General features: G+C 42.3%; 1 protein-coding gene across 3 annotated transcripts in view; it reads left to right on the forward strand.

The window, feature by feature from the left end:
• SKAP2 (src kinase associated phosphoprotein 2) overlaps nt 1-22,713 on the forward strand; it is a 485,390-nt gene that overhangs the window by 147,170 nt on the left and 315,507 nt on the right. For all 3 annotated transcript variants that reach the window (XM_075315339.1, XM_075315337.1, XM_075315338.1), the window contains exon 4: nt 4,228-4,329. In XM_075315339.1, coding sequence (XP_075171454.1) covers nt 4,228-4,329 — 102 coding nt within the window. The remainder of the gene's footprint in view (nt 1-4,227; nt 4,330-22,713) is intronic.

Genomic DNA, 22,713 nt, shown 5'->3' on the forward strand with positions numbered 1-22,713 from the left:
TCCGCACTCCCCATCGTGCTCCATCCCCCATGCAGCGCACTCCCCATCGTGCTCCATCCCCTATGCTGCGCACCCCCCATCGTGCTCCATCTCCCATGCTGCGCACTCTCAAACGTGCTCCATCCGCCATGCTGCGCACTCCCAAACGTGGTCCATCCGCCATGCTGCGCACTCCCAAACGTGCTCCATCCGCCATACTCCGCACTCCCCATCGTGCTGCATCCCCCATGCTGCGCACTCCCAAACGTGCTCCATCCGCCATGCTGCGCACTCCCAAATGTGCTCCATCCCCTATGCTGCGCACCCCCCATCGTGCTCCATCTCCCATCCTGCGCACTCCCAAACGTGCTCCATTCGCCATGCTGCGCACTCCCAAACGTGCTCCATTCGCCATGCTGCGCACTCCCAAACGTGCTCCATCCGCCATGCTGCGCACTCCCCATCGTGCTCCATCCCCCATGCTGCGCACTCCCAAACGTGCTCCATCCGCCATGCTGCGCACTCCCCATCGTGCTCCATCTCCCATGCTGCGCACTGCCAAACGTGCTCCATCCGCCATGCTGCGCACTCCCAAACGTGGTCCATCCGCCATGCTGCGCACTCCCAAACGTGGTCCATCCGCCATGCTGCGCACTCCCAAACGTGCTCCAGCCGCCATGCTGCGCACTCCCAAACGTGCTCCATCCGCCATGCTGCGTAGTCCCAAACGTGCTCCATCCGCCATGCTGCGTAGTCCCAAACGTGCTCCATCCACCATGCTGCGCACTCCCAAACGTGCTCCATCCGCCATGGTGCGCACTCCCAAACGTGCTCCATCCGCCATGGTGCGCACTCCCAAACGTGCTCCATCCGCCATGCTGCGCACTCCCAAATGTGCTCCATCCGCCATGCTGCGCCAGCATCAGCCTCTCTGTCCCCAGCATCAGCCTCTCTGTCCCCAGCATCAGCCTCTCTGTCCCCAGCATCAGCCTCTCTGTCCCCAGCATCAGCCTCTCTGTCCCCAGCATCAGCCTCTCTGTCCCCAGCATCAGCCTCTCTGTCCCCAGCATCAGCCTCTCTGTCCCCAGCATCAGCCTCTCTGTCCCCAGCATCAGCCTCTCTGTCTCCAGCATCAGCCTCTCTGTCTCCAGCATCAGCCTCTCTGTCCCCAGCATCAGCCTCTCTGTCTCCAGCATCAGCCTCTCTGTCCCCAGCATCAGCCTCTCTGTCTCCAGCATCAGCCTCTCTGTCCCCAGCATCAGCCTCTCTCATCCCAGCATCAGCCTCTCTGTCCCCAGCATCAGCCTCTCTGTCTCCAGCATCAGCCTCTCTGTCCCCAGCATCAGCCTCTCTGTCTCCAGCATCAGCCTCTCTGTCTCCAGCATCAGCCTCTCTGTCTCCAGCATCAGCCTCTCTGTCTGCAGCATCAGCCTCTCTGTCTGCAGCATCAGCCTCTCTGTCTCCAGCATCAGCCTCTCTGTCCCCAGCATCAGCCTCTCTGTCTCCAGCATCAGCCTCTCTGTCTCCAGCATCAGCCTCTCTGTCTCCAGCATCAGCCTCTCTGTCCCCAGCATCAGCCTCTCTGTCCCCAGCATCAGCCTCTCTGTCCCCAGCATCAGCCTCTCTGTCTCCAGCATCAGCCTCTCTGTCTCCAGCATCAGCCTCTCTGTCTCCAGCATCAGCCTCTCTGTCTCCAGCATCAGCCTCTCTGTCTCCAGCATCAGCCTCTCTGTCCCCAGCATCAGCCTCTCTGTCCCCAGCATCAGCCTCTCTGTCCCCAGCATCAGCCTCTCTGTCCCCAGCATCAGCCTCTCTGTCCCCAGCATCAGCCTCTCTGTCCCCAGCATCAGCCTCTCTGTCCCCAGCATCAGCCTCTCTGTCCCCAGCATCAGCCTCTCTGTCCCCAGCATCAGCCTCTCTGTCCCCAGCATCAGCCTCTCTGTCCCCAGCATCAGCCTCTCTGTCTCCAGCATCAGCCTCTCTGTCTCCAGCATCAGCCTCTCTGTCCCCAGCATCAGCCTCTCTGTCTCCAGCATCAGCCTCTCTGTCCCCAGCATCAGCCTCTCTGTCTCCAGCATCAGCCTCTCTGTCCCCAGCATCAGCCTCTCTCATCCCAGCATCAGCCTCTCTGTCCCCAGCATCAGCCTCTCTGTCTCCAGCATCAGCCTCTCTGTCCCCAGCATCAGCCTCTCTGTCTCCAGCATCAGCCTCTCTGTCTCCAGCATCAGCCTCTCTGTCTCCAGCATCAGCCTCTCTGTCTGCAGCATCAGCCTCTCTGTCTGCAGCATCAGCCTCTCTGTCTCCAGCATCAGCCTCTCTGTCCCCAGCATCAGCCTCTCTGTCTCCAGCATCAGCCTCTCTGTCTCCAGCATCAGCCTCTCTGTCTCCAGCATCAGCCTCTCTGTCCCCAGCATCAGCCTCTCTGTCCCCAGCATCAGCCTCTCTGTCCCCAGCATCAGCCTCTCTGTCTCCAGCATCAGCCTCTCTGTCTCCAGCATCAGCCTCTCTGTCTCCAGCATCAGCCTCTCTGTCTCCAGCATCAGCCTTTCTGTCTCCAGCATCAGCCTCTCTGTCTCCAGCATCAGCCTCTCTGTCTCCAGCATCAGCCTCTCTGTCCCCAGCATCAGCCTCTCTGTCTCCAGCATCAGCCTCTCTGTCCCCAGCATCAGCCTCTCTGTCCCCAGCATCAGCCTCTCTGTCTCCAGCATCAGCCTCTCTGTCTCCAGCATCAGCCTCTCTGTCTCCAGCATCAGCCTCTCTGTCCCCAGCATCAGCCTCTCTGTCTCCAGCATCAGCCTCCCCATCCCAGCCTTCCCCAGGATCAGCCTCTCTCCCCCCAGCCTCCTCCAGCACGCCGTGGTCCTCTGCCGACACTCACAGATCCAATCGCATACACCCACACACACCCACACACACACACCCGATCGCATACACTCACACACACCCGATCGCATACACTCACGCACACACACACTGACGATATTGCACATACGCGCTCATACTCCCAACATCCGGAGATACCACATGCTTCTGGCCATGTGATCCTCCGGCAGGTCCTGGAAGCTCACAGCACAGTATCGAGGCCGAGAAGCAAGCGATATCTCCGGATGCTGTGAGTGTGTGGATGCGATGTGATGTATGTGCGAGGTGTGTGTGAGAGTGAGTGTGAGCCAGTGTACACTGGTAACTATGATACACATCGGGTAACTAAGGGACCTTAGTTACCCGATGTGTATAATGGTTACCAGCGTTCACGGGCTCCGTCAAGATCCCAGCATTGCAAGGTTATGTCTGGCGCTGCTGGGATCCTGACGGAGCCGGTGTAGAAGCAAGCGATATCCCAGGATGTTGTGAGTGTGTGGATGTGATGTGTGAGGTGTGTGAGAGTGAGTGTGATGTGTGTGTGTACTCACCTGGGAGTCGGAGCTCCGTGTCAGTTGGGCCAGAGCGAGCGTGCATTGCGTGAGGGGGGCGGGGCCTGCAGAGAGCCGGGGCGAGAGGCCAATCCGTGTGGGGGGGCGGGGCCATGGCGAGCCCAGCGGCCAATCAGCTTTGTGTCACCGTAAGGACACAATGTCACCGGAAGGACACAATTTTGAAGCATGACAGACAGACAGACACAGACAGACAGACAGACAGAATAAGGCAATTATATATATATATATATATATATATATATATATATATATATATATTACTGTGTGTATACATATATATATATATATATATATATGTATATATATATATACATATATATATATGCCTGAAAAATAAAACATAATTATGGGGTTTTGTGGTTGCAGCATCACAAAATTGTTTCTTTTTTCATATTTTGCTTTGATCATTAAGAGAATAATTTTTCAAAGGATTCTACTTCATTAATTGCATAAAGTCGGGCTCTTTACAGGCCATCACATGACAAAGATCAATATTTTAACTTTTCAATGATTTACTGCAGCAGAAAGGAGAGTTCAGTTATAAGAGTAGTCACTTTTGATCAATTTTTCTGAAATATATTATTAGTCACAAAATAGCTAAGACTATATATATAATGTAAATTATACAAAGTTAGTTTACTTTTTAAAAAAAAAAAAAAAATTAGTATTAGTAAAATGTAAAAATTCTTCATTCTTCTCACATTTAATATCACATATTTTGCACCTTGAAAAACTAAATAAAACTAAAAGATGAAACAGATTTCTCTCTGTATGTATTATTCAAGCTGACATTTCTTTTCTTTCTCTCTAGGAGACTTAGAGGATGCGGAAGAGTTGGATGGGTCTCCTCGCCCCCCTGATACGTCTTCTCTTACTTCAGATCGAGATAGAGATGAGGAGCTGCCTTCTGACGGTATGCTTCTGTTTACTTTAAGATATACTGTTCTCCCTTCTAAGTAGGAGTGACAAGATACTAGAAATAGAATAACAGAACTTCAGAAATAGATTAAAAAAATACAGAGATACAGCTCACATATTCAGCATGTTTTCCTTTACTCTGAATCTTTTAAGAACTGAAGAGCTCCCTCTAGTGGCCCTTTAAACAAAATTGATTTTATTTTCCTGAAAATGTTTTTCAAATAGCTGTTTATTGGGATCACGTTATTTGTTTTGTGGTTTGCACATATAATTTTCCCTCACATATTTAATTGTTCAATATAATAAAGAAAATAGATATTATCAGACCTTCTTGCAGTTCCTTAATGCTAATATCAAGAGTTTTATGTATTTTTAGTATTGCATGTATAATCTATATGTACCAAGCAAAATTACTAATTGTTCCTGATAGATAAAAGCTATAATGATGCTACCAATGTATAGTTAATTACATATAAACCTAATTAAAATATCCAAAACAACAGAAAACAATCTGTTAAAAATTATAGCTTTACAATTTTTTTTTTATGTTTTTAATTAAAATAATACATTGGATTACTCATTTATTTATATTATTCAAATTATTATTATTATTATTATTATTATTATTATTATTATTATTATTTTATCTTGTATTTATTTATTTTATATTCTGTTTTAATTTTTTACAGGCTTTTTTTCTTGCAATTTTACTTGTACTAATACTCATATGATAGTACAAGTAAAATAATGTTTTTGTTTTTTTTTTTGTTTTAAAAAAAAAACCAAAACTGATCATCTTAGTAGCTTTACTTTTATGATTTGTTTTATTTTCTTTATTTTATGATTGTTTTCTCTAATCTGCAGAGCTATAATTTGCAATGCTAACATTGTTAAATGTGTTATATAATAATAATAATAATAATAAAAAAAAATAATTACTAATATAATTTTATAAACTTTGTTTATAGTGTTTTGTGTTATATACTACTACTACTACTACTACTACTACTACTACTACTACTACCACTACAACTACTACTACTACTACTACTAATAATAATAGTATAATATTATAAACTTTGTTTATAGTGTTATGTGTTATATACTAATAATAATAATAATAATAATAATAATAATAATAATAATAATGATATAATAATAATAATAGTATAATTTTATAACTTTAGTTTATAGTGTTGTGTTATATATTAATAATAATTATATAATAATAATACTAATAATAATAATTTTATAAACTTTGTTTATAGTGTTATGTGTTATAAACTTTGATAGATATTAGTGGAATTATACACTTTACAAGTAAAAAAAAAAGTATAAAAATGTAACACTTGCTTCTACAGGATTCAGAACCCTGCTTTTATATGCAGGAGACAATGCCAGAGAATACTTTCCTCCTAGCCTGCCATTATGCTAACATTTTATTTTTTCTAAACAGCAATAATTGATGATGCTGTATATAAAGAACCGTTTAGGAAAAGTTAGCAAATGATATTTTGCAATAACTTCCATGGGCATTGTATATAGTCTCCTGCGATTTAATTACATGCAGCGATTGAAAGCATTATAAGTTGGTTATAAAGTTATGATTGAGTAATGCTTTGTGACATGATATGATGATCAGGCAGGGCCGCTCTGTCTCTAAGTACAATTGCCAAACTAAAATATGCTTCCTGCAACACAGCACTCAAGGTTTTATGTTTTCCAGATCATTCCCGTTGGATACATAAATTGCCTTTATGGGGTATAAAATTATGTCTATTGCAGAACAGGGATAAGTGAGCTGCATGGATGTGTAATAAATACTGTACTCGGCGACTCAGGGAAAAAGATTTTGTCATCTTTACCCCTATATATGGGAGCAGTTAGAATATTCCATCTTCTTCTGCCCAAATATGATTTACTTGCACTTGAAATGAAGCACTATTTTGCTTTAGTGGAGTATTCATCAGTAACTAACTGAAAACGGCTCCCTAAATGCTCGCTTATTAGATTTAGATAAGGTCGGGACTTAATATATGTTTATTGTATGAACAATATCATTTGACGATAAGTCCGTAATAATGACTGTAAAATCCGCTGATTTAATGTGAATTCAGATTTTATGACTGTATTAAAAATACTAAGTTCAAAAGGTATATAGAGTGAGTGGCTGCAAACCTGCCACATGCCCGGTTCACATATCTATCACTGGAACCATTAGATTGTATCGTAGCCGTGTTTAACTATTCAGTCTCCGAATGTAACAACTTGAAGTCTTGGAGATCTGCCGAACGTCGCCGTACTGATCATGTTGACTAGGACGTCTGAGTGTTACATCTGGAGCACAAATAGTTAAACATGGGTACAATACAATGAATGAGGCCTGGCCTTACATCATGTCTGGTTGCTTTCACGCCACAGTTTTAGCGCTGGTTTCTATACAATGCGTTATTTTGGCACGTTATACGCGGTCTGTTTTAAATAGTTTAAATTTAAAATTTGTAAACAAAAAAATTCAAATATTTATATATTTTGTTTTTCAACAATCCCTCAACTGTCACCCCATCTCTATTAACTCTCCAGCAGGCAGCATTTTCACAATGAGCCAAACCAAATTAGCCCAGGTCACGGCGAGGTCTGTTATTAAATCTTATTGTTATTTTGTCCTTTTGACTCCTTCTTTGTGGTTCGCACCAAACAAAAGTATATAAACTGATAGATTATGAGCGCTAAACATGATAAGTATTTTTCATAATGCTAATGTAATTTCCAAGGTACCGAAAAGGTCACATCGCTATATTTCTATATGCATTAGGAATCTCTCATTCTGCTTAATATTTCTCCCTCACTGTTCCTCTGGTTCAAAAGTTCATCCTGTTCCCCAATGGCCACCTAATTTTCTAGTTATTCCCCGAAGCCATATGTGTTTTGGTTTCTTTATGGATTATTAGGTACTGTAGGAAAGTCAAATAAGTTATATCTTCTAATGAAATCCGAGCACACTTCAGATCAGTGATGCCTGGACTTGATTGCTAGTGGCAATTATCACCGTCTGGGTGTAAAATGATTGGTTTTACATGGTACTGAGCAGAAGAACAGAAATCTACAGTCAGTTGCATACAAATAATGTAATTACATATCACACATATATATTACGTAGGTAATATGGAGAATACGTTTTATGCTGATTCATAGCAGACTGGCATCAAATCAAGTTCACATGCAGGTTATTGTGAGCCAGGAGCAGGGTTCGAGTAGAAATTGAGATTTTTACATTGGACCTCGATGCTTAAGATTAATGGAATTTTCTCGTGGGGTTAAAGTGGCCTCCAATTTGTCAGTACAACTAATGGGGATTCTACAATCCTGTCTTTTTATTATTATTATTATTTATTATTATTATTTATTATTATAGCGCCATTTATTCCATGGCGCTTTACTAGTGAAAGAGGGTATACGTACAACAATCATTAACAGTACAAAACAGACTGGTATAGGAGGAGAGAGGACCCTGCCCGCGAGGGCTCACAGTCTATAGTCTTTTCATTAGTATCAATTGTTGAAAAGGTGCTTCATACAATAGAGGGGGAGATAATTGATTTTGGAATAGTGATCCTGTTTTATTTATTGACACGTTGGTTATTTGGCAGCTAAATGACAGATTTCAGTATCGACACTCAATATTAAAGGTATCAAAAATCTTATTATTTTTCCTTTGATGTTCCCTGTGTTGAAAGGTCTGACATCGAATATATGTTTCAGTTTGGCAGCAATTACATTGTCAGCACATATGGGGTTAAAATCAGTTCCTGAAAATCTTTGTTTTACTGGTTGGGTATTCACTATCAAATATGTTTATAGTCTAGTGAAATAGAAAACGCCCCTATGATAACACTACTTAGATTTTTGCATTCGGTGTCATATTTAGAATTTTTCACACCATTTTAGGTTAAGGGACCAAACTATTATTACCCTTAGAAACCTGTTACATTGGAATACAATCATTAAAGGACAGTATATAAACATCCACACAAAAGATGGGAAAGGGTTTTTATAGACATGCTGGTGATAGTTCCATAGTACGATGGTCCTAGACACCCAGGGACTCCTTTTATTGCATCTTATCAATAAAGCCGGCCGCAGCTGCCCCGTCAATAGTAATAAAGTTACAGACCGCGATGTGCAGAATTCTAACTAGATCCTTGATCTTCTGGGAAGTTTAATCTATTACAGAAACAAATATCTTTTTGACTTGCCATTTATGTATCCCTCACTTTCTGCATTTACTTTAATTATGTGATGTATTTGCTTATGATGAGTGGTAAATCCTCAAATGGCAAGGATGCAGTAAGGCAACCCATGGTTTCAGTCTGGCCGCCCCAGCTCTGTATCCTTCTAAGGGTTAAAATGGCGTCATCCAGCTCAGCCCTTTCCCAGTTATCCCTCGCTATATCTTCTCACACAGGCCAGCACCCTGCTGCCTTTTAATACCCTTCCCAAAATATATATGCCAGCATTCAAGATATTTTTGATGATGAAACTAAGGGGTTAAAGGAAGATGGTTTAAAAAGAAGTGTTTCTGGAAATGTTTAAAGATTTACCAAGGAATAGATTAATCTAATGTACATTGCATTGTACACTTAAAGTGTAACCATGGTTTTAATTTTTAATTCATAAATCAGTAGTACACATGAAAATAAGCAACTTTGTAATATATTTTATTAGATAAATCTACTTCTTGCTCTGCCAGAATTCATCAGTTAATATCAAACTTCTCAATTCTGAGGTAAAATCTGTATTCAGAGAAGACTTTCCCATTACTGAGATAGGAGGTGGCAGCTGTTACTGAGGAGATTCTATGATGACGGGAGGTTGAGAAGCTAAAGGAAGAAGGAGGAGCTAGATGCAGAGGGAGGAGCTAAAGGAAGAGGGACGAGCTAGAGGCAGTGTAGAGAGCTAGAGGCAGAGAGACGAGCAAGAGGGAGAAGATAGAGGAAGAGGGATGAGCTAGAGGCAGAGAGATGAGCAAGAGGGAGAAGCTAGAGGCAGAAGGAGGACATAGAGTCAATGAGAGAGAAGCTAGCGGCAGAGGGATAAGCTAGCGGCAGAGGAATGAGCTAGAGGCAGAGGGACGAGCAAGAGGGAGAAGATAGAGGAAGAGGAATGAGCTAAAGGCAGAGGGATGAGCTAGAGGCAGAGAGACGAGCAAGAGGGAGAAGCTAGTGGCAGAGGGATGAGCAAGAGAGAGAAGCTAGTGGCAGAGGGATGAGCTAGAGGCAGAGGGATGATCTAGAGGCCGAGGGAGAAGATAGAGGAAGAGGGATGATCTAGAGACAGAGGGACGAGCAAGAGGGAGAATCTAGAGTCAGAGGGAGAAGATACAGGGAGATGGATGAGCTAGAGGGAGAAGCTTGAGACAGAGGGACGAGCTAGCGGCAGAGAGAGGTGCTAGAGGCACAGAAGGAGCTAGAGGCAGAGCTCTGCCTCCTCCTCCCTCTTCTATCTACATCCCAAATGCACTTCCAAGCTAATTTGCATGTGGCTTCAAAGCTAAAGTTCTCAGCACAGCTATTTCGGATTACTACAAAACAGGTATCATTTTTATTGTTGTTGTACAATCTGTACAGACATACCAATCAAATTTGTCAGTAAAATCTTGACAGATTAAATTTAATTCTATCTATCTATGTCTATCTATCTATCATCTATCTATTTATCTATCTATCTATCTATACGGTTTTTGTATGCAAAATTACTAATGACAAAGCAAGAACAGTCTGCATGTACCTGACTAATTTAGCTCAGGCTAAGCAGCAGTAGTCTACAGGGCACATTTTGTGCAGAATGACTGCACAGGGGCAAATGGAGGCATTTGGATGTCAGCTCCACAATGTACATGGGCTTCTTTCATACTGTCAGTGGCCGAGAATTGTTTGATTCAAACCATTTTACAGCTGAGACGATGTTGGATTTTCTAGTTCACATTAAATTTTGTGTCTAGTGGTGCATATTGAACAGTGGAAATGCACCTGGATCATAGCACGATACAGTGATTAATTAAAAAAAACATATACTGCTCTTAAAGGTCCCAGAATATTAGTACAAATGTCCCAGATGACTGGGCTTAAAGGTTGTGCTGCAATTCCAACTGATTACATAGCTACAGTATAGATGATAATTTGCTGATTACTGTTTATTTCACCAGTGGGACCCTCCACCTATCAATAGGCTCTTTTTTTTTTAATGGAGCCCTGGATGAGCATCCATCCTACCACTTCATTATGTATAACGCCCATAACCACCAGTCTCTGAAGCTCGCCAGACACAAATGTTCATTCTGTCCTCAGCCATCGCAGACGTCTCTCTATACTGCTCGCTCAGCAAACAGATCCTGTGTTCTTTATGAGAGCTGCCGACTAGACATCTGCTCATCTCCGGGAGAACAAAAGGATTGGCCCTATGAAATCAGACATGGCGGATTCTTAACTAGAGATGAGCGAACCTTAGGTTCGGAGTTTGGTTTCGGAAACCGTCTACCAAAAAAACAAAGTTCAGGTTCGAAGTTTGAGTGAGTTACGAATGCAAACCACTTAAGTGAGCAGTGCTGTCCTTGAGTATGAGTGATGCTCAGCCCTGTGTGAGCAGCGTTCAGTGTTTGATCTGCTCACACTGGGGGTGAAATCAGCGTGATCAGATGCAGTGTGCACACACCCCAAAAGATTAATTGGAAAAACCCAACCTCCGCCAGAAGTGATCTGTTTATGGCTGGCAGCATGTGGGTGGAGCCATGAACTGCCCAATTACTGACTTCCATTGAGGTTCGAATCAGGTCGGGGTCACAATCCGAACTTTTAAGGTTGACTGTGTCCTTTGAACTGAACTTCCAAAGGTTCGATCATCTCTATTGTTAACTCCCCTGACAATCAATTTTCTGGGGTCTGCATGTGCATTAGATTGTGTGCCGAACCCGTCGATACTGAGGAATTGTCCAAAATTAGTCTAATGTGTACCAGGGCTTAGGACTCAGTATGGAGCAGTAATGCTACTCCATTTAAAGCTGGAACTTGATAACTTCCATTATGCGATCTATGGATATCCCATTTTTGGGACCCAAAGCAATAAGCATCTTCTCATAATAACCTTGCCTATTAATGTACTTTAGTTCTTTTGCTAGATTGTCATACGTTTTAGATTATTTGATGCCAGAATTGTAATTCCATTTAAATAAAAAAAACATACAGTAATTGTTGTAATTGGCTTCGTTTCATTTCACTTTTTGTAGAGTGTAGAGAAGACTGAAGATGCCAGATTTTGGGAGTTTTGTTCTTCTATCACTATAGTCAGGACAGAGTTTATAAACCTGTTCCCATGTATTAGTGCTCTCTATTCTACAGAATTACAGAAGGTTACACTTATAATAACAGTATAGCTACATAACTCTGTCACTCTGTCAGTGTGGAGAGACTAAACATTTCTGAGGTCTCCACCGTCTGCAGTTTTAATGTCTGTTATAATTTCTATGGACGGCTAAGATCTAAATTAATCAGTTGGTACATTAATTAAGTGCAGACCCGCTTTTTGGCTTGGAAGGCATTATAACAATTATAATAAAAATCTGTATATAAGCAGAGACTAAGTATAATACCAAAACCTATGGTCAGGCTAAGCCATCAATATCAGATCAGTGGGGGTCCGAAACGTGCACCATCCCTCTACCCCTCTATCAGCTGTTATTGAATCTAAACTGTTTATGGAGCCCAAGCAGCACAGCTCCATTCACTTTGTAGTGGTTGTGAAGGAAGGCACGAATGCGAGGCCATACGGGCTTTGCGCTTCTTTCCTAAGGAGCGCCCGTGTGTGTGTATGACTTGTGGATGGGGGTGCGACACTCACTAGTTTCTTTAGACCGGTGTCCATCACTCTGATGCTGATTCCCATCATAGACGAATTAGTAAAACACACAACACCAGAGTTCTTCTAGCAAACCAAACTTGTACAGTTTATTCTTCACACCGCTATGACAGAGATTGGCCTCACTTCTAACGGTTATGCTGTGTCTGTTAGGGTGGGGTACTCCGTCTCAACCAATCCCCACTATCTTGGATGTCATCATCAGGGTGCTGGGCCTGTGTCTCCATTCCCCCTCTTCCTTACACCATTGTCTACTCCTGGGCCCCGACAGCTGTCTAGTCGTACAACTTCCCTGAACTCACCAGGGTGAGCCATCGGCTCTGGACCTCTCAAGGTTACTTGAGGGTTCCCTGACTGGCCCTGACACAGTTGTCATGTCTTCTCTTACTTAAACCCTATTCAGAACTGGCACCCCAAGATGGCTGCACCAGTAGCCAAGCCACTTGCCACCTGTTAATTCTCCTCTAACTCAACTTAACCCTATCCTATCTTATCCATAATCTACCACTGCTCAACTTGCCCACGAGATGGCACCCACTGGCAAATGGCCCAGACTCTTTTACATCGAGAACCTACACTCTTCTAGCAGCATTTACATATTAACATACTTTTATAACAATCAATGTAATACTTTAACCCCTTCACCCCCGGCCACTAAAACACCCTAATGACCGGGCCATTTTTTGCAATTCTGACCAGTGTCACTTTGACAGGTTATAACTCTGGAACGCTTCAACGGATCCTGGCGATTCTGAGATTGTTTTTTCGTGACATATTGTACTTCATGTCAGTGGTAAATTTAGTCCGATATTTTTTGCGTTTATTTGTGAAAATTTAGGAAATTTTGCGAAAGTTTTGAAAATTTCGCAATTTTCAAACTTTGAAAATTTATGCCCATAAATCTGAGAGATATGTCACATAAAATAGTTACTAAATAACATTTCCCACTTGTCTACTTTACATCAGCGCAATTTTCGAAACAAATTTTTTTTCCGTTAGGAAGTTGGAACGGGTCAAAAGTCATCAGCAATTTCTCATTTTTCCAACAAAATTTACAAAATAATTTTTTTTAGGGATCACATCACATTTGAAGTGACTTTGAGAGACCTAGGTGACAGAAAATACCCAAAAGTGACCCCATTCTAAAAACTGCACCCCTCACACTGCTCAAAACCACATCCAATAAGTTTATTAACCCTTTAGGTGCTTCACAGGAACCAAAGCAATGTGGAAGGAAAAAATGAAAATTTTACTTTTTAACACAAAAATGTTACTTTAGCCATACAATTTTCATTTTTACTAGAGAGAAAAGAGAAAGTGCACAATACAATTTATTGTGCATGTTCTCCTGAGTACGCTGATACCCCATATGTGGTAAAAATCAATTGTTTGGGCGCACGGCAGAGCTCGGAAGGGAAGGAGCGCCATTTGAATTTTTGAGTGCAAAATTAGCTGCACTCATTAGCGGACGCCATGTGGGGTTTGAAGACCCCCTGAGGTGCCTAAACAATGGAGCTCCCCCACAAGTGACCCCATTTTGGAAACTAGAGCCCTCAAATAATTTTTCTAGATGTTTGGTGAGCACTTTGAACACCTGGGGGCTTCACAGAAGTTTATAGCGTTGAGCTGTGAAAAGAAAAAATTGTTTTTTTTACCACAAAACGGTTGCTTCAGCTAGGTAGCTTTTTTTTCACAAGGCTATCAGGAAAAAATGCTCCATAAAATGTATTGTGCATTTTCTCCTGAGTACGCAGATACCTCATATGTGGTGGAAAGTAATTGTTTGGGCGCACGGCAGGACTCAGAAGGCAAGGAGCGCCATTTGACAGCAAAATTGGTTGGAATCATTAGCGGACGCCATGTCACGTTTGGAGACCCACTATGGTGCCTAAACAGTGGAGCTCCCCCACAAATGACCCCATTTTGGAAACTAGAGCCCTCAAATAATTTTTCTAGATGTTTGGTGAGCACTTTGAACACCTGGGGGCTTCACAGAAGTTTATAGCGTTGAGCCGTGAAAAGAATTTTTTTTTTTTACCACAAAACGGTTGCTTCAACTAGGTAGCTTTTTTTTTTCACAAGGCTATCAGGAACAAATGCACCATAAAACGTATTGAGAAATTTTTCCTGAGTACGTAGATACCTCACATGTGGTGGAAAGTAATTGTTTGGGCAAATGGCGGGGCTCAGAAGAGAAGGAGCGCCATTTGACTTTTCAAACGCACAGACGCAGTGCACTGATCGGCCGCTGCAGGACGCACGGTCGGATGCGATACAAAAAGCGTCGGGGATACGTAAAAAAAAAAGTCACGCCAAAAATTGACCATGGATGCAGATCCGTTATGTGCATCCCTGATTAGCGCTCGGCGGGACGCACGGACGGATGGGATACAAAAAGCGTTGCGGATATGGAAAAAAAGTCACGCCAAAAATTGAGCAGGGATGCAGATACGTTATCTGCATCCCTGATCAGCGCTTGGCGGGACGCACGGACGGATGCGATACAAAAAGCGTCGGGGATACGGAAAAAAACGTCCCGCCAAAAATTGAGCAGGGATGCGGATACGTTATCTGCATCCCTGATCAGCACTCAGCGGGACGCACGGAAGGATGAGGTGTAAAAATGGACAGGGGATACAGAAAAAAAAAAAAAAGTTATACTCACAGTACCCAGAGGATCACTGACCAGAAGAGCTGCAGGAGGCACAGCTTTACAGGAGCAGCAGGCAGATCAGCAGAATGCCCAGGAAGGACGCATCGATGGAGGCAGATGTGATCGGGCCGGTGAAGACAGGTAAGAGGACGTCGGGGGAGAGCAGAGGGGGGGGAGCAGAGTGGGAGAGGGGGGGTGAGAGCAGAGGGGGGGAGAGCAGAGTGGGGGGAGAGCAGAGGGAGAGGGGGGAGAGCAGAGGGGGAGACCGGAGAGGGAGCTGCAGAAGCAGAATAGAGATAATGGGGGAAGCAGTCAGATCGCGGGGGGAGCAGATCGGGATGTCGGGGGGGAGCAGATCAGGATGTCGGGGGGCAGATCGCAGGGGGGCACGGGCAGGGGCTAACACGGGAGCGCGCAGGGGCACCACGGGAGCGCGCACGGGCTGCAAGGTGAGCACAGTACTCACGTGCAGCAGGAGCGGTGACCTCAGCTACGGCGGGGGCAGCAGCGGTGGCGTGGTACCACAAGTAGGAGCCACTGCACGCTGCAGACATGTTGGGGGAGGGCTCGCAGGCCAGCACAGGCCTGGGGAGGCGGCCACCGGCAGATCAGACCGCCCCACTGCACACTGATTGGAGCGATTGCGCGTCATAGCACGATTGCTCCAATCAGTGCTGCAGGGGCTGGGGGCGACATGTTTGAGGTCCACCTATGATATGCTGCAGCAGCTGCGGCATCTCATAGCTGGATCTCACAGTATCGCACTAATTCGGGCATTATTTTTGCCGAAATTAGTGCGAACGATGTGGTTGGCGGTTCAGATTTGAACAGCCAATCCCATCGATCGTCGATAGGGGGTGGCGATGCCGCCCCCCCTGGGGTCAAGCAAAGGTCCCCTGCTGTAAGAAACAGCAGGGGACATCATTTGAAAGCCGTTGCTATGGCCACGGCAATCAAATGAAGTTTAGGCAGTAAAATTACGTCCCTGGTCGTTAAGTCACGTTAAAATAGGACGTAATTTTACTGCCCACGGTCGTGAAGGGGTTAAGTACAAAACACGTTTCACAGTACAGGTAGGCAACATATAAAGGTGTAGGGACGACCACCTCTACAGTTGCTCCTGGCTATTGCAGATTACCTCCTATTGACTTAACTTTGGAACTGGGGATGTCCCGCTATTTTTCCTCTTGGCAATGTACTGTATAAACAACTTGACAGCTAGGCAATTCCTTAACCTCATACATTATTATTATTTTTTATTATTATTTATTATTATTATAGCGCCATCAATTCCGTGACGCTTTACATGTGAAAGGGGTATACATAATAGGGACAAGTACAATAATCATAAACAATACAAGGCACAGACAGGTACAGGAGGACGGAGGTCCCTGCCCGCGAGGGCTCACAGTCTACAAGTACACTAGTGTCAGAATATGCAGGGCACACCCTATTCACCTCCTGATTGTCAATGTATTAATGTGTTTCTAAAAGGAATAACAGAGGACCATCACATTGTAAAATTATAAGAAAAGATGCCCCAGAATTGTTATTAATTAGTTAATACAAGTACTTAATAAAACAGACATATGAGGCGTGCTGGCCGATCCCCATTGTAAGCCAGGAAACCGAAACACAAAAAGACTAATCCGATCCCATGTAACCTCTAATCTTTCACCATATGAATCAAATATAAGTAACAGGCATTTTGAGGTTTTAATGGGATTGTTAAAATTCTTTTGGTGAAAACATATTGGTAACCTCATAGCCGCTTCATATTCAGTAGAAATAATAATTCATTATACAGATTGTATTATTTGTGTGATATCTTGTGCTATTTTTGGCAATTTGTCTGTGGACTTTTCTTCCAATTAAACTGTCTGCTGTTACTAACATTACTAATCCTAATAATTAGTATGCTGCGGTCACATGCCACGCCAGCTCATATGCAATCATGTGCATCTGACAGGTGAATTACAGGTGTTACGGCAAACACATACACTCATTAATTGCCACAAGGTGTCATGGCTGTCAGGTGTATGTGGTGGATGCATTATTGGGTCCCAGCCTTATATATGCAAAATAATAGCGTAAGAGAAATCTGAATTAAATGATTATTTGGTGTGATCACCCTTTGTCTTCAAAACACTTCAATTTTTCTAGGTACATTTGCACAATCTTTGAAGAAAGGGAGAATGTTCTAAACATCTTGGAGCAGTAACCACAGATCTCCTGCGCATTTCGCCATGGCTTCTTCTAAGGGCGTTTGGAAGAAGCCAAGGCAAAACGCGCGTCAGGTGTCTCTAGGTAGTATGCATTGCATGTAATTGGGTCTCATATCATGTTTGGGTCTACACAGCCTTTATATTTCTCTAACATCTGCCCTTTTATACCTGCTGGCGTTCTTATAATTATTTATTTTTATGAGTATTTGCTTGTAGTCATTTTTTTACTTCATACTCAGGTAGCCTTATTTGGCACTAGTTTCTCCCTTCATTTGAGGGACCTTATATATTCACATAATTATTAATTATTTATTATGGGCTCCCTGGTGTGTGTGTGTGTCTGTGTGTGTATATGTATATGTATGTGTGTATATATATATATATATATATATATATATATATACATATATATGCAAACCTTGCTATGATAAGTGTTATGATAGGCTGTTGATTTGGTTGATTTACATCACTCCATCATACTTTGTGTCATCCGGCCATCGAATGTTTACTGTGCATCATTTTTATATTGGTCTCAATATTGCTGTATGTATTCCCAATAAAGATTTATATCTTATTATCACTACCATTGTAGTTTGTGTATAGTATATATATTTATCGCCCTGCGACTACTTGGTGTTTGTTTAAATTTACACTTATTGGTATTGGTTCTGGCCCCTCCATTGTGGAGTAGTGAGCATTATTGTAGACTTTATACTAGTGGAAACTGCAGGAAAACATCATGTCATCTTAGAAATCTTAAAATTTCAAACACCATTACAGAAATCCAAAGCTGTAAGCCGTATAAAATATATTAACCCCTTCAGCCCCGGGGCACTTTCCGTTTTTGCTTTTGTTTTTTGCTCCCCTTCTTCCGAGAGCCGTAACTTTTTTATTTTTCCGTCAATCTTGCCATATGAGGGCTTGTTTTTTGCGGAACAAGTTGTACTTTTAAATGAAACCATAAGTTTTACCATATGGTGTACTGGAAATCCGCAAAAAAATTCCAAATGCGGAAAAATTGCAAAAAAAGTGTGATGGCACAATAGTTTTTGGGATGTTTTATTCACCGTGTTCACTATATGGTAAAACTGATGTATGGGTATGATGCCTGAGGTCAGTGCGAGTTTGTGGACACCAAACATGTATAGGTTTACTTGTATCTAAGGGGTTAAAAAAAATCACAAGTTTGTCCAATAAAAGTGGCGCACGTTTTGCGCCATTTTCCGAAACACGTAGCGTTCTTATTTTTTGGGATCTATGGCTCAGTGACGACTTATTTTTTGCGTCTTGAGCTGACGTTTCTAATGGTACCATTTTTGCGCAGATGCTACGTTTTGATCGCCTGTTATTGCATTTTGCGTAAAACTTTTTATATTTTGATAGATCGGGCATTTCTGAACACGGCGATACCAAATATGTGTATATTTGTTTATTTTTTAACCCTTTAATTTTCAATGGGGGAAAAGGGGGGTGATTTGAACTTTTATTTTTTTTTATTTTTTTTTTATTTTTTAAAACTTTTTTTTTACATTTTTTTTTTTAATTTTACTAGTCCCCCTAGGGGGCTATAGAGATCAGCAATCCCATCGCTATTATCTATCTGCTGATCACAGCTATACAGCTGTAAACAGCAGATACAGTCACTTTCTTTTTCCCTCTGCTCCGTGCCAAGGGAAAACGAAAGTGAAACATCATAGCTGCAGGCGTCATCACATGACCCTGTGCTACAATGGCAACCACCGATAGTCACGTGATCACGCACGTGACTTCCGGTGGGGGCGGCGGTAAGTAAAAAACATGGCCGCGCGCATTTAGATCTTGCTGCCAGACTTTGGCAGCAAGATTTAAGGGGTTAATAGCCGTGGGTGGAAGCGATTCCAACCACGGCTAGCAGGCACACGTCAGCTGTTGAAAACAGCTGATATGTGTGCCGACCGCCGCCGCCTGGGCTTAACGGGACACGCTTCATGACAGATATATCCGTCCATGGTCGTGAAGGGGTTAAAGGAGTTGTCAATTAAATAAATAAAAAATAAATAAATCTTTATTTTTATATAGCGCTAACATATTCCGCAGCGCTTTACATACATCAGGAACACTGTCCCCGTTGGGGCTGACAATCTAAATTCCCTATTTGTATGTCTTTGGAATGTGGGAGGAGGCCGAGGTGCCTAGGGGAAACCCACGCAAACACGGGGAGAACATACAAACTCCTTGCAGATGTTGTCCTTGGTGGGATTCAAACCCAGGACCCCAGCGCTGTAAGAGTGCAGTGCTAACCACTGAGCCACCGTGCCGCCCCACGTCAATTACTGGACTTCGTCTTATTAATGACCTTTGAATGTTGCATAAATGGAAAAAATGTTTACTTACCTCCCGGACTTGCGCTGCTCCTCTGCTGTCAGCCCTGTGACCTCCACCGGGCTCCTGCTGTCATCACAATTTTTTACCAGTGGATGTAACACTATAGAAATGCAATTTCCGCAATATGAATAACAATTGATATGAATTTTGCTATTGTAGAAATAAAAAGTATATACCAATTCTAGCCATAATTTTTTAAAGCACCGCTTCAGTGTTTTTTTTTATTGTACCGCTTAAGTGGTGCTTTAAATCTGAGCCCCTGATCTCAGTCTTATAACCACCTTCTGGTAGCTTCATTGTCTATCCCCGCCGCTCCAGTCGGTCTTCGGCAATTTGTGACCTGCCGACTGTTTCAGTGTTTCATGCAGCGTGCCAGAGGTCACAACTCAATACAAGTCTATGAGACCCTTGTTCTGGCCTCTTGGGGCTCTCATAGACTTTTATTGAGACCTTGTGACGTAACTACCAGCCAGTCAGAAGTTACAGTCTCAAGATGGTGCTACGGACTGGAGCGTGGCCAAAAAGCATGAAAGAACCGAAGGGTAAGTATAATGCTAGAGGTGGGGCACTTAGATTTAAAGAGGCAATCCAGCTCTTAAAAAAAAAATAAGTAGTTGTGCTTTAACCTTGGTTCAAGAATGCAAAAAATATAAGACTGTTATATGAACAGTAAAAAAAAAAATACTTTGTTTCAAGTTTACAACATAACTGTAGCCCCTAAAATGATGCAATTACGCAGAGGTAGGCCACCTATTCCCGTCTGGATAGGACCACCGCCTTCCTAAACCCATTCCAGCAGCACTTGCAGTAGGAAATGCCTGAGTGCCTCAGAAGCTTTAATAGTAACCTCAGGGCCTCGCACAATTACAAGATATCTGATGTCTACAGTGTATGAAGGTTGTGACCCGCGAGCAGCATATGTCTGCCTTGGCTCGCAGTATGATTCATTCGGGAGGTTGTCTATGGCTGGTCAGGTCCAGGGAAGGTGGTGTGCAGTGGTATTTTAGATTAAGAAAGATTCAATAAGTGCGAGGATCACTGCCCAGGACGAGTTATACACATCCCGGATCTTTATTGCGGCTTGGGCACCGTCTGCCAGAGACTTTCACTTATTTACTACTTGAGATTAAAGTGGTCTTAATGTGGCCTGCCCTAATTTATTACTGTGATCTTACTGTAATCATATTTGATTACTTGAAAGTCATTAGAGCAGGCTTTATTCTTCTAGCATGTATATATTCATATGTTTTATATCTGGGAGATGCATTATCTCCAGCGTAATAATGATAAACATATCTTCATAATTCCCATCCTTGATTTTCTGCTCATCCTAAGCTCTGGGTTGCTGACTAACAGCGGGAGCTCGGCCATCAGGAGGGTATTGATTGCCCAATATTGTTTCATTATGATTGACCCGATGCAAATGATAGTGGAGGGTGCGGGCATATGGACACAATATCCTCAGCACTCCACATTAATGTACATCCATTTAATGTCTGCTACATATGCACTTTCCACATTGTGGTTTTTCCATGATTCCAATTAGATGTATGTGTAGCCGATGATACAGTAGTGAAAAGTACCTACATTAAAGTTTTCTAAAGTTTTATTAGCTGCCTTATTTGAGGGAACATTTTTTTTTAGTTTTTTACTTGTTTTTACACGTTATATAACCTACAAAAATTGCGCTATTCACAAGTCACGACTATTAATAAAAAACTTTATTTTTTTATGCAAAATAACAAGTTAAAATATATATCAGAAAGGTGATTGAAGGTATAGCAAATGAGATCACAAAACAGGGCACCTGTAACGTGTAAAAAATGTTATTATACCAAAATACATGAATATAATTCAAATTCAGAAAACATCTATCAGTTAAAGTATATTAAAGAACCCTGGAAAAGATCAATATATTGCGAAAAGCATAGAATTTATATTATACTAAACACAGAGACCAAAAAATGGTAATACTGCTATAACATACAGTACCATTACATGTTAGTCAATTAAATGACATCCAGTAATAGAATCAGATTACATGTATAGAACTATATTAGACACAGTACCTGTATATACTGAGGCACATAGACTCCCGACGCGTGTTTCGGCATGCCACCTTTTTCTCAGCGACGTTGTTGTGCACACGTTGCAGATTTGTTTACAGACAATCTGCATCCAAATCTTCATGTTCTGGCAGAAAAAACACTGCAGGGCAAAAGGTGTGGATTTGTCAATTTTTTTTATACTTTTTTATGTTTTTTAATGTGTTTTTTTTCCTTGTTTTCAATGATGAAAACGCAGTAAAAAACGCAGAAAGAAAATCTGGAAGAAAAAATCCTGAACATGTGCAAAACACTTCAAAATTCTCATAGACTTTGCAGGCATTTCTTTGCAAATTTCTGAAAATCTGCAAGAAAAAAATATGGAAAAAATGCACATAGCCTATACAGTTATTTTACACTAAGCTTTTGCAGGAATCTGCCATACATAACATTCAGTCCTCAGGTGATTTGTTTTTCCTGCATAAAAATGATCTGTATTGGCAGCAATCACCCTGTGTAAACAGGTGATGCGCTTTCCATAAAATTTACTGTACATGGGGACAGAACGATTATATTAGCGATCGTTCTGCCTCCATAATTGCTCATCAGCCTGTGTAAATAGATGAGTAAACGAGCAGAAAACAACTTGAATAGTCAATTAACATCCGTTACTCGCCTGACATCGGCCCCTGTAAATGGACGATATGGGTAATAATAAGGGTGAGGTCGCAGAAAAAGCTTGTGGTGCAGATGAAAACTGAGCTGACAAATGGATTTATTGCTAATAGGCGTGGTATTTAAATTAAATATTAATGGACCCATGATATTGCAGGTAAACAACACTGTTACCAGTAAAATCTCATCACCATTAAACATCTATTTGGTTAAACTGTGAACTGTCAAGGCAGATAGCAGTAGGTGTTCATTTCCCCTGCACCACCGCGGTAATGAAGCATGCACTGTGAATAAATGGGCTGTATGTGTGGCGCCTGCATATGTTGGGGTCTCCAGAGTAGAAGTTGCTCGGCGTAGCCAGGTTGTAGTTACAGATTTCCTCCCTTAGAATTCTGCTACATTATATACGAAAGCAATATATTGATATAAACACAAAGCAAATATTTACACAATTTTGTATTTATTGTTTTACATAATGTAATTTTCCAGTTTTATGTTCACGGATA

The sequence above is a fragment of the Anomaloglossus baeobatrachus genome, chromosome 6 (genome assembly GCF_048569485.1).
Source record: "Anomaloglossus baeobatrachus isolate aAnoBae1 chromosome 6, aAnoBae1.hap1, whole genome shotgun sequence".
Classification (NCBI taxonomy): Eukaryota; Metazoa; Chordata; class Amphibia; order Anura; family Aromobatidae; genus Anomaloglossus; species Anomaloglossus baeobatrachus.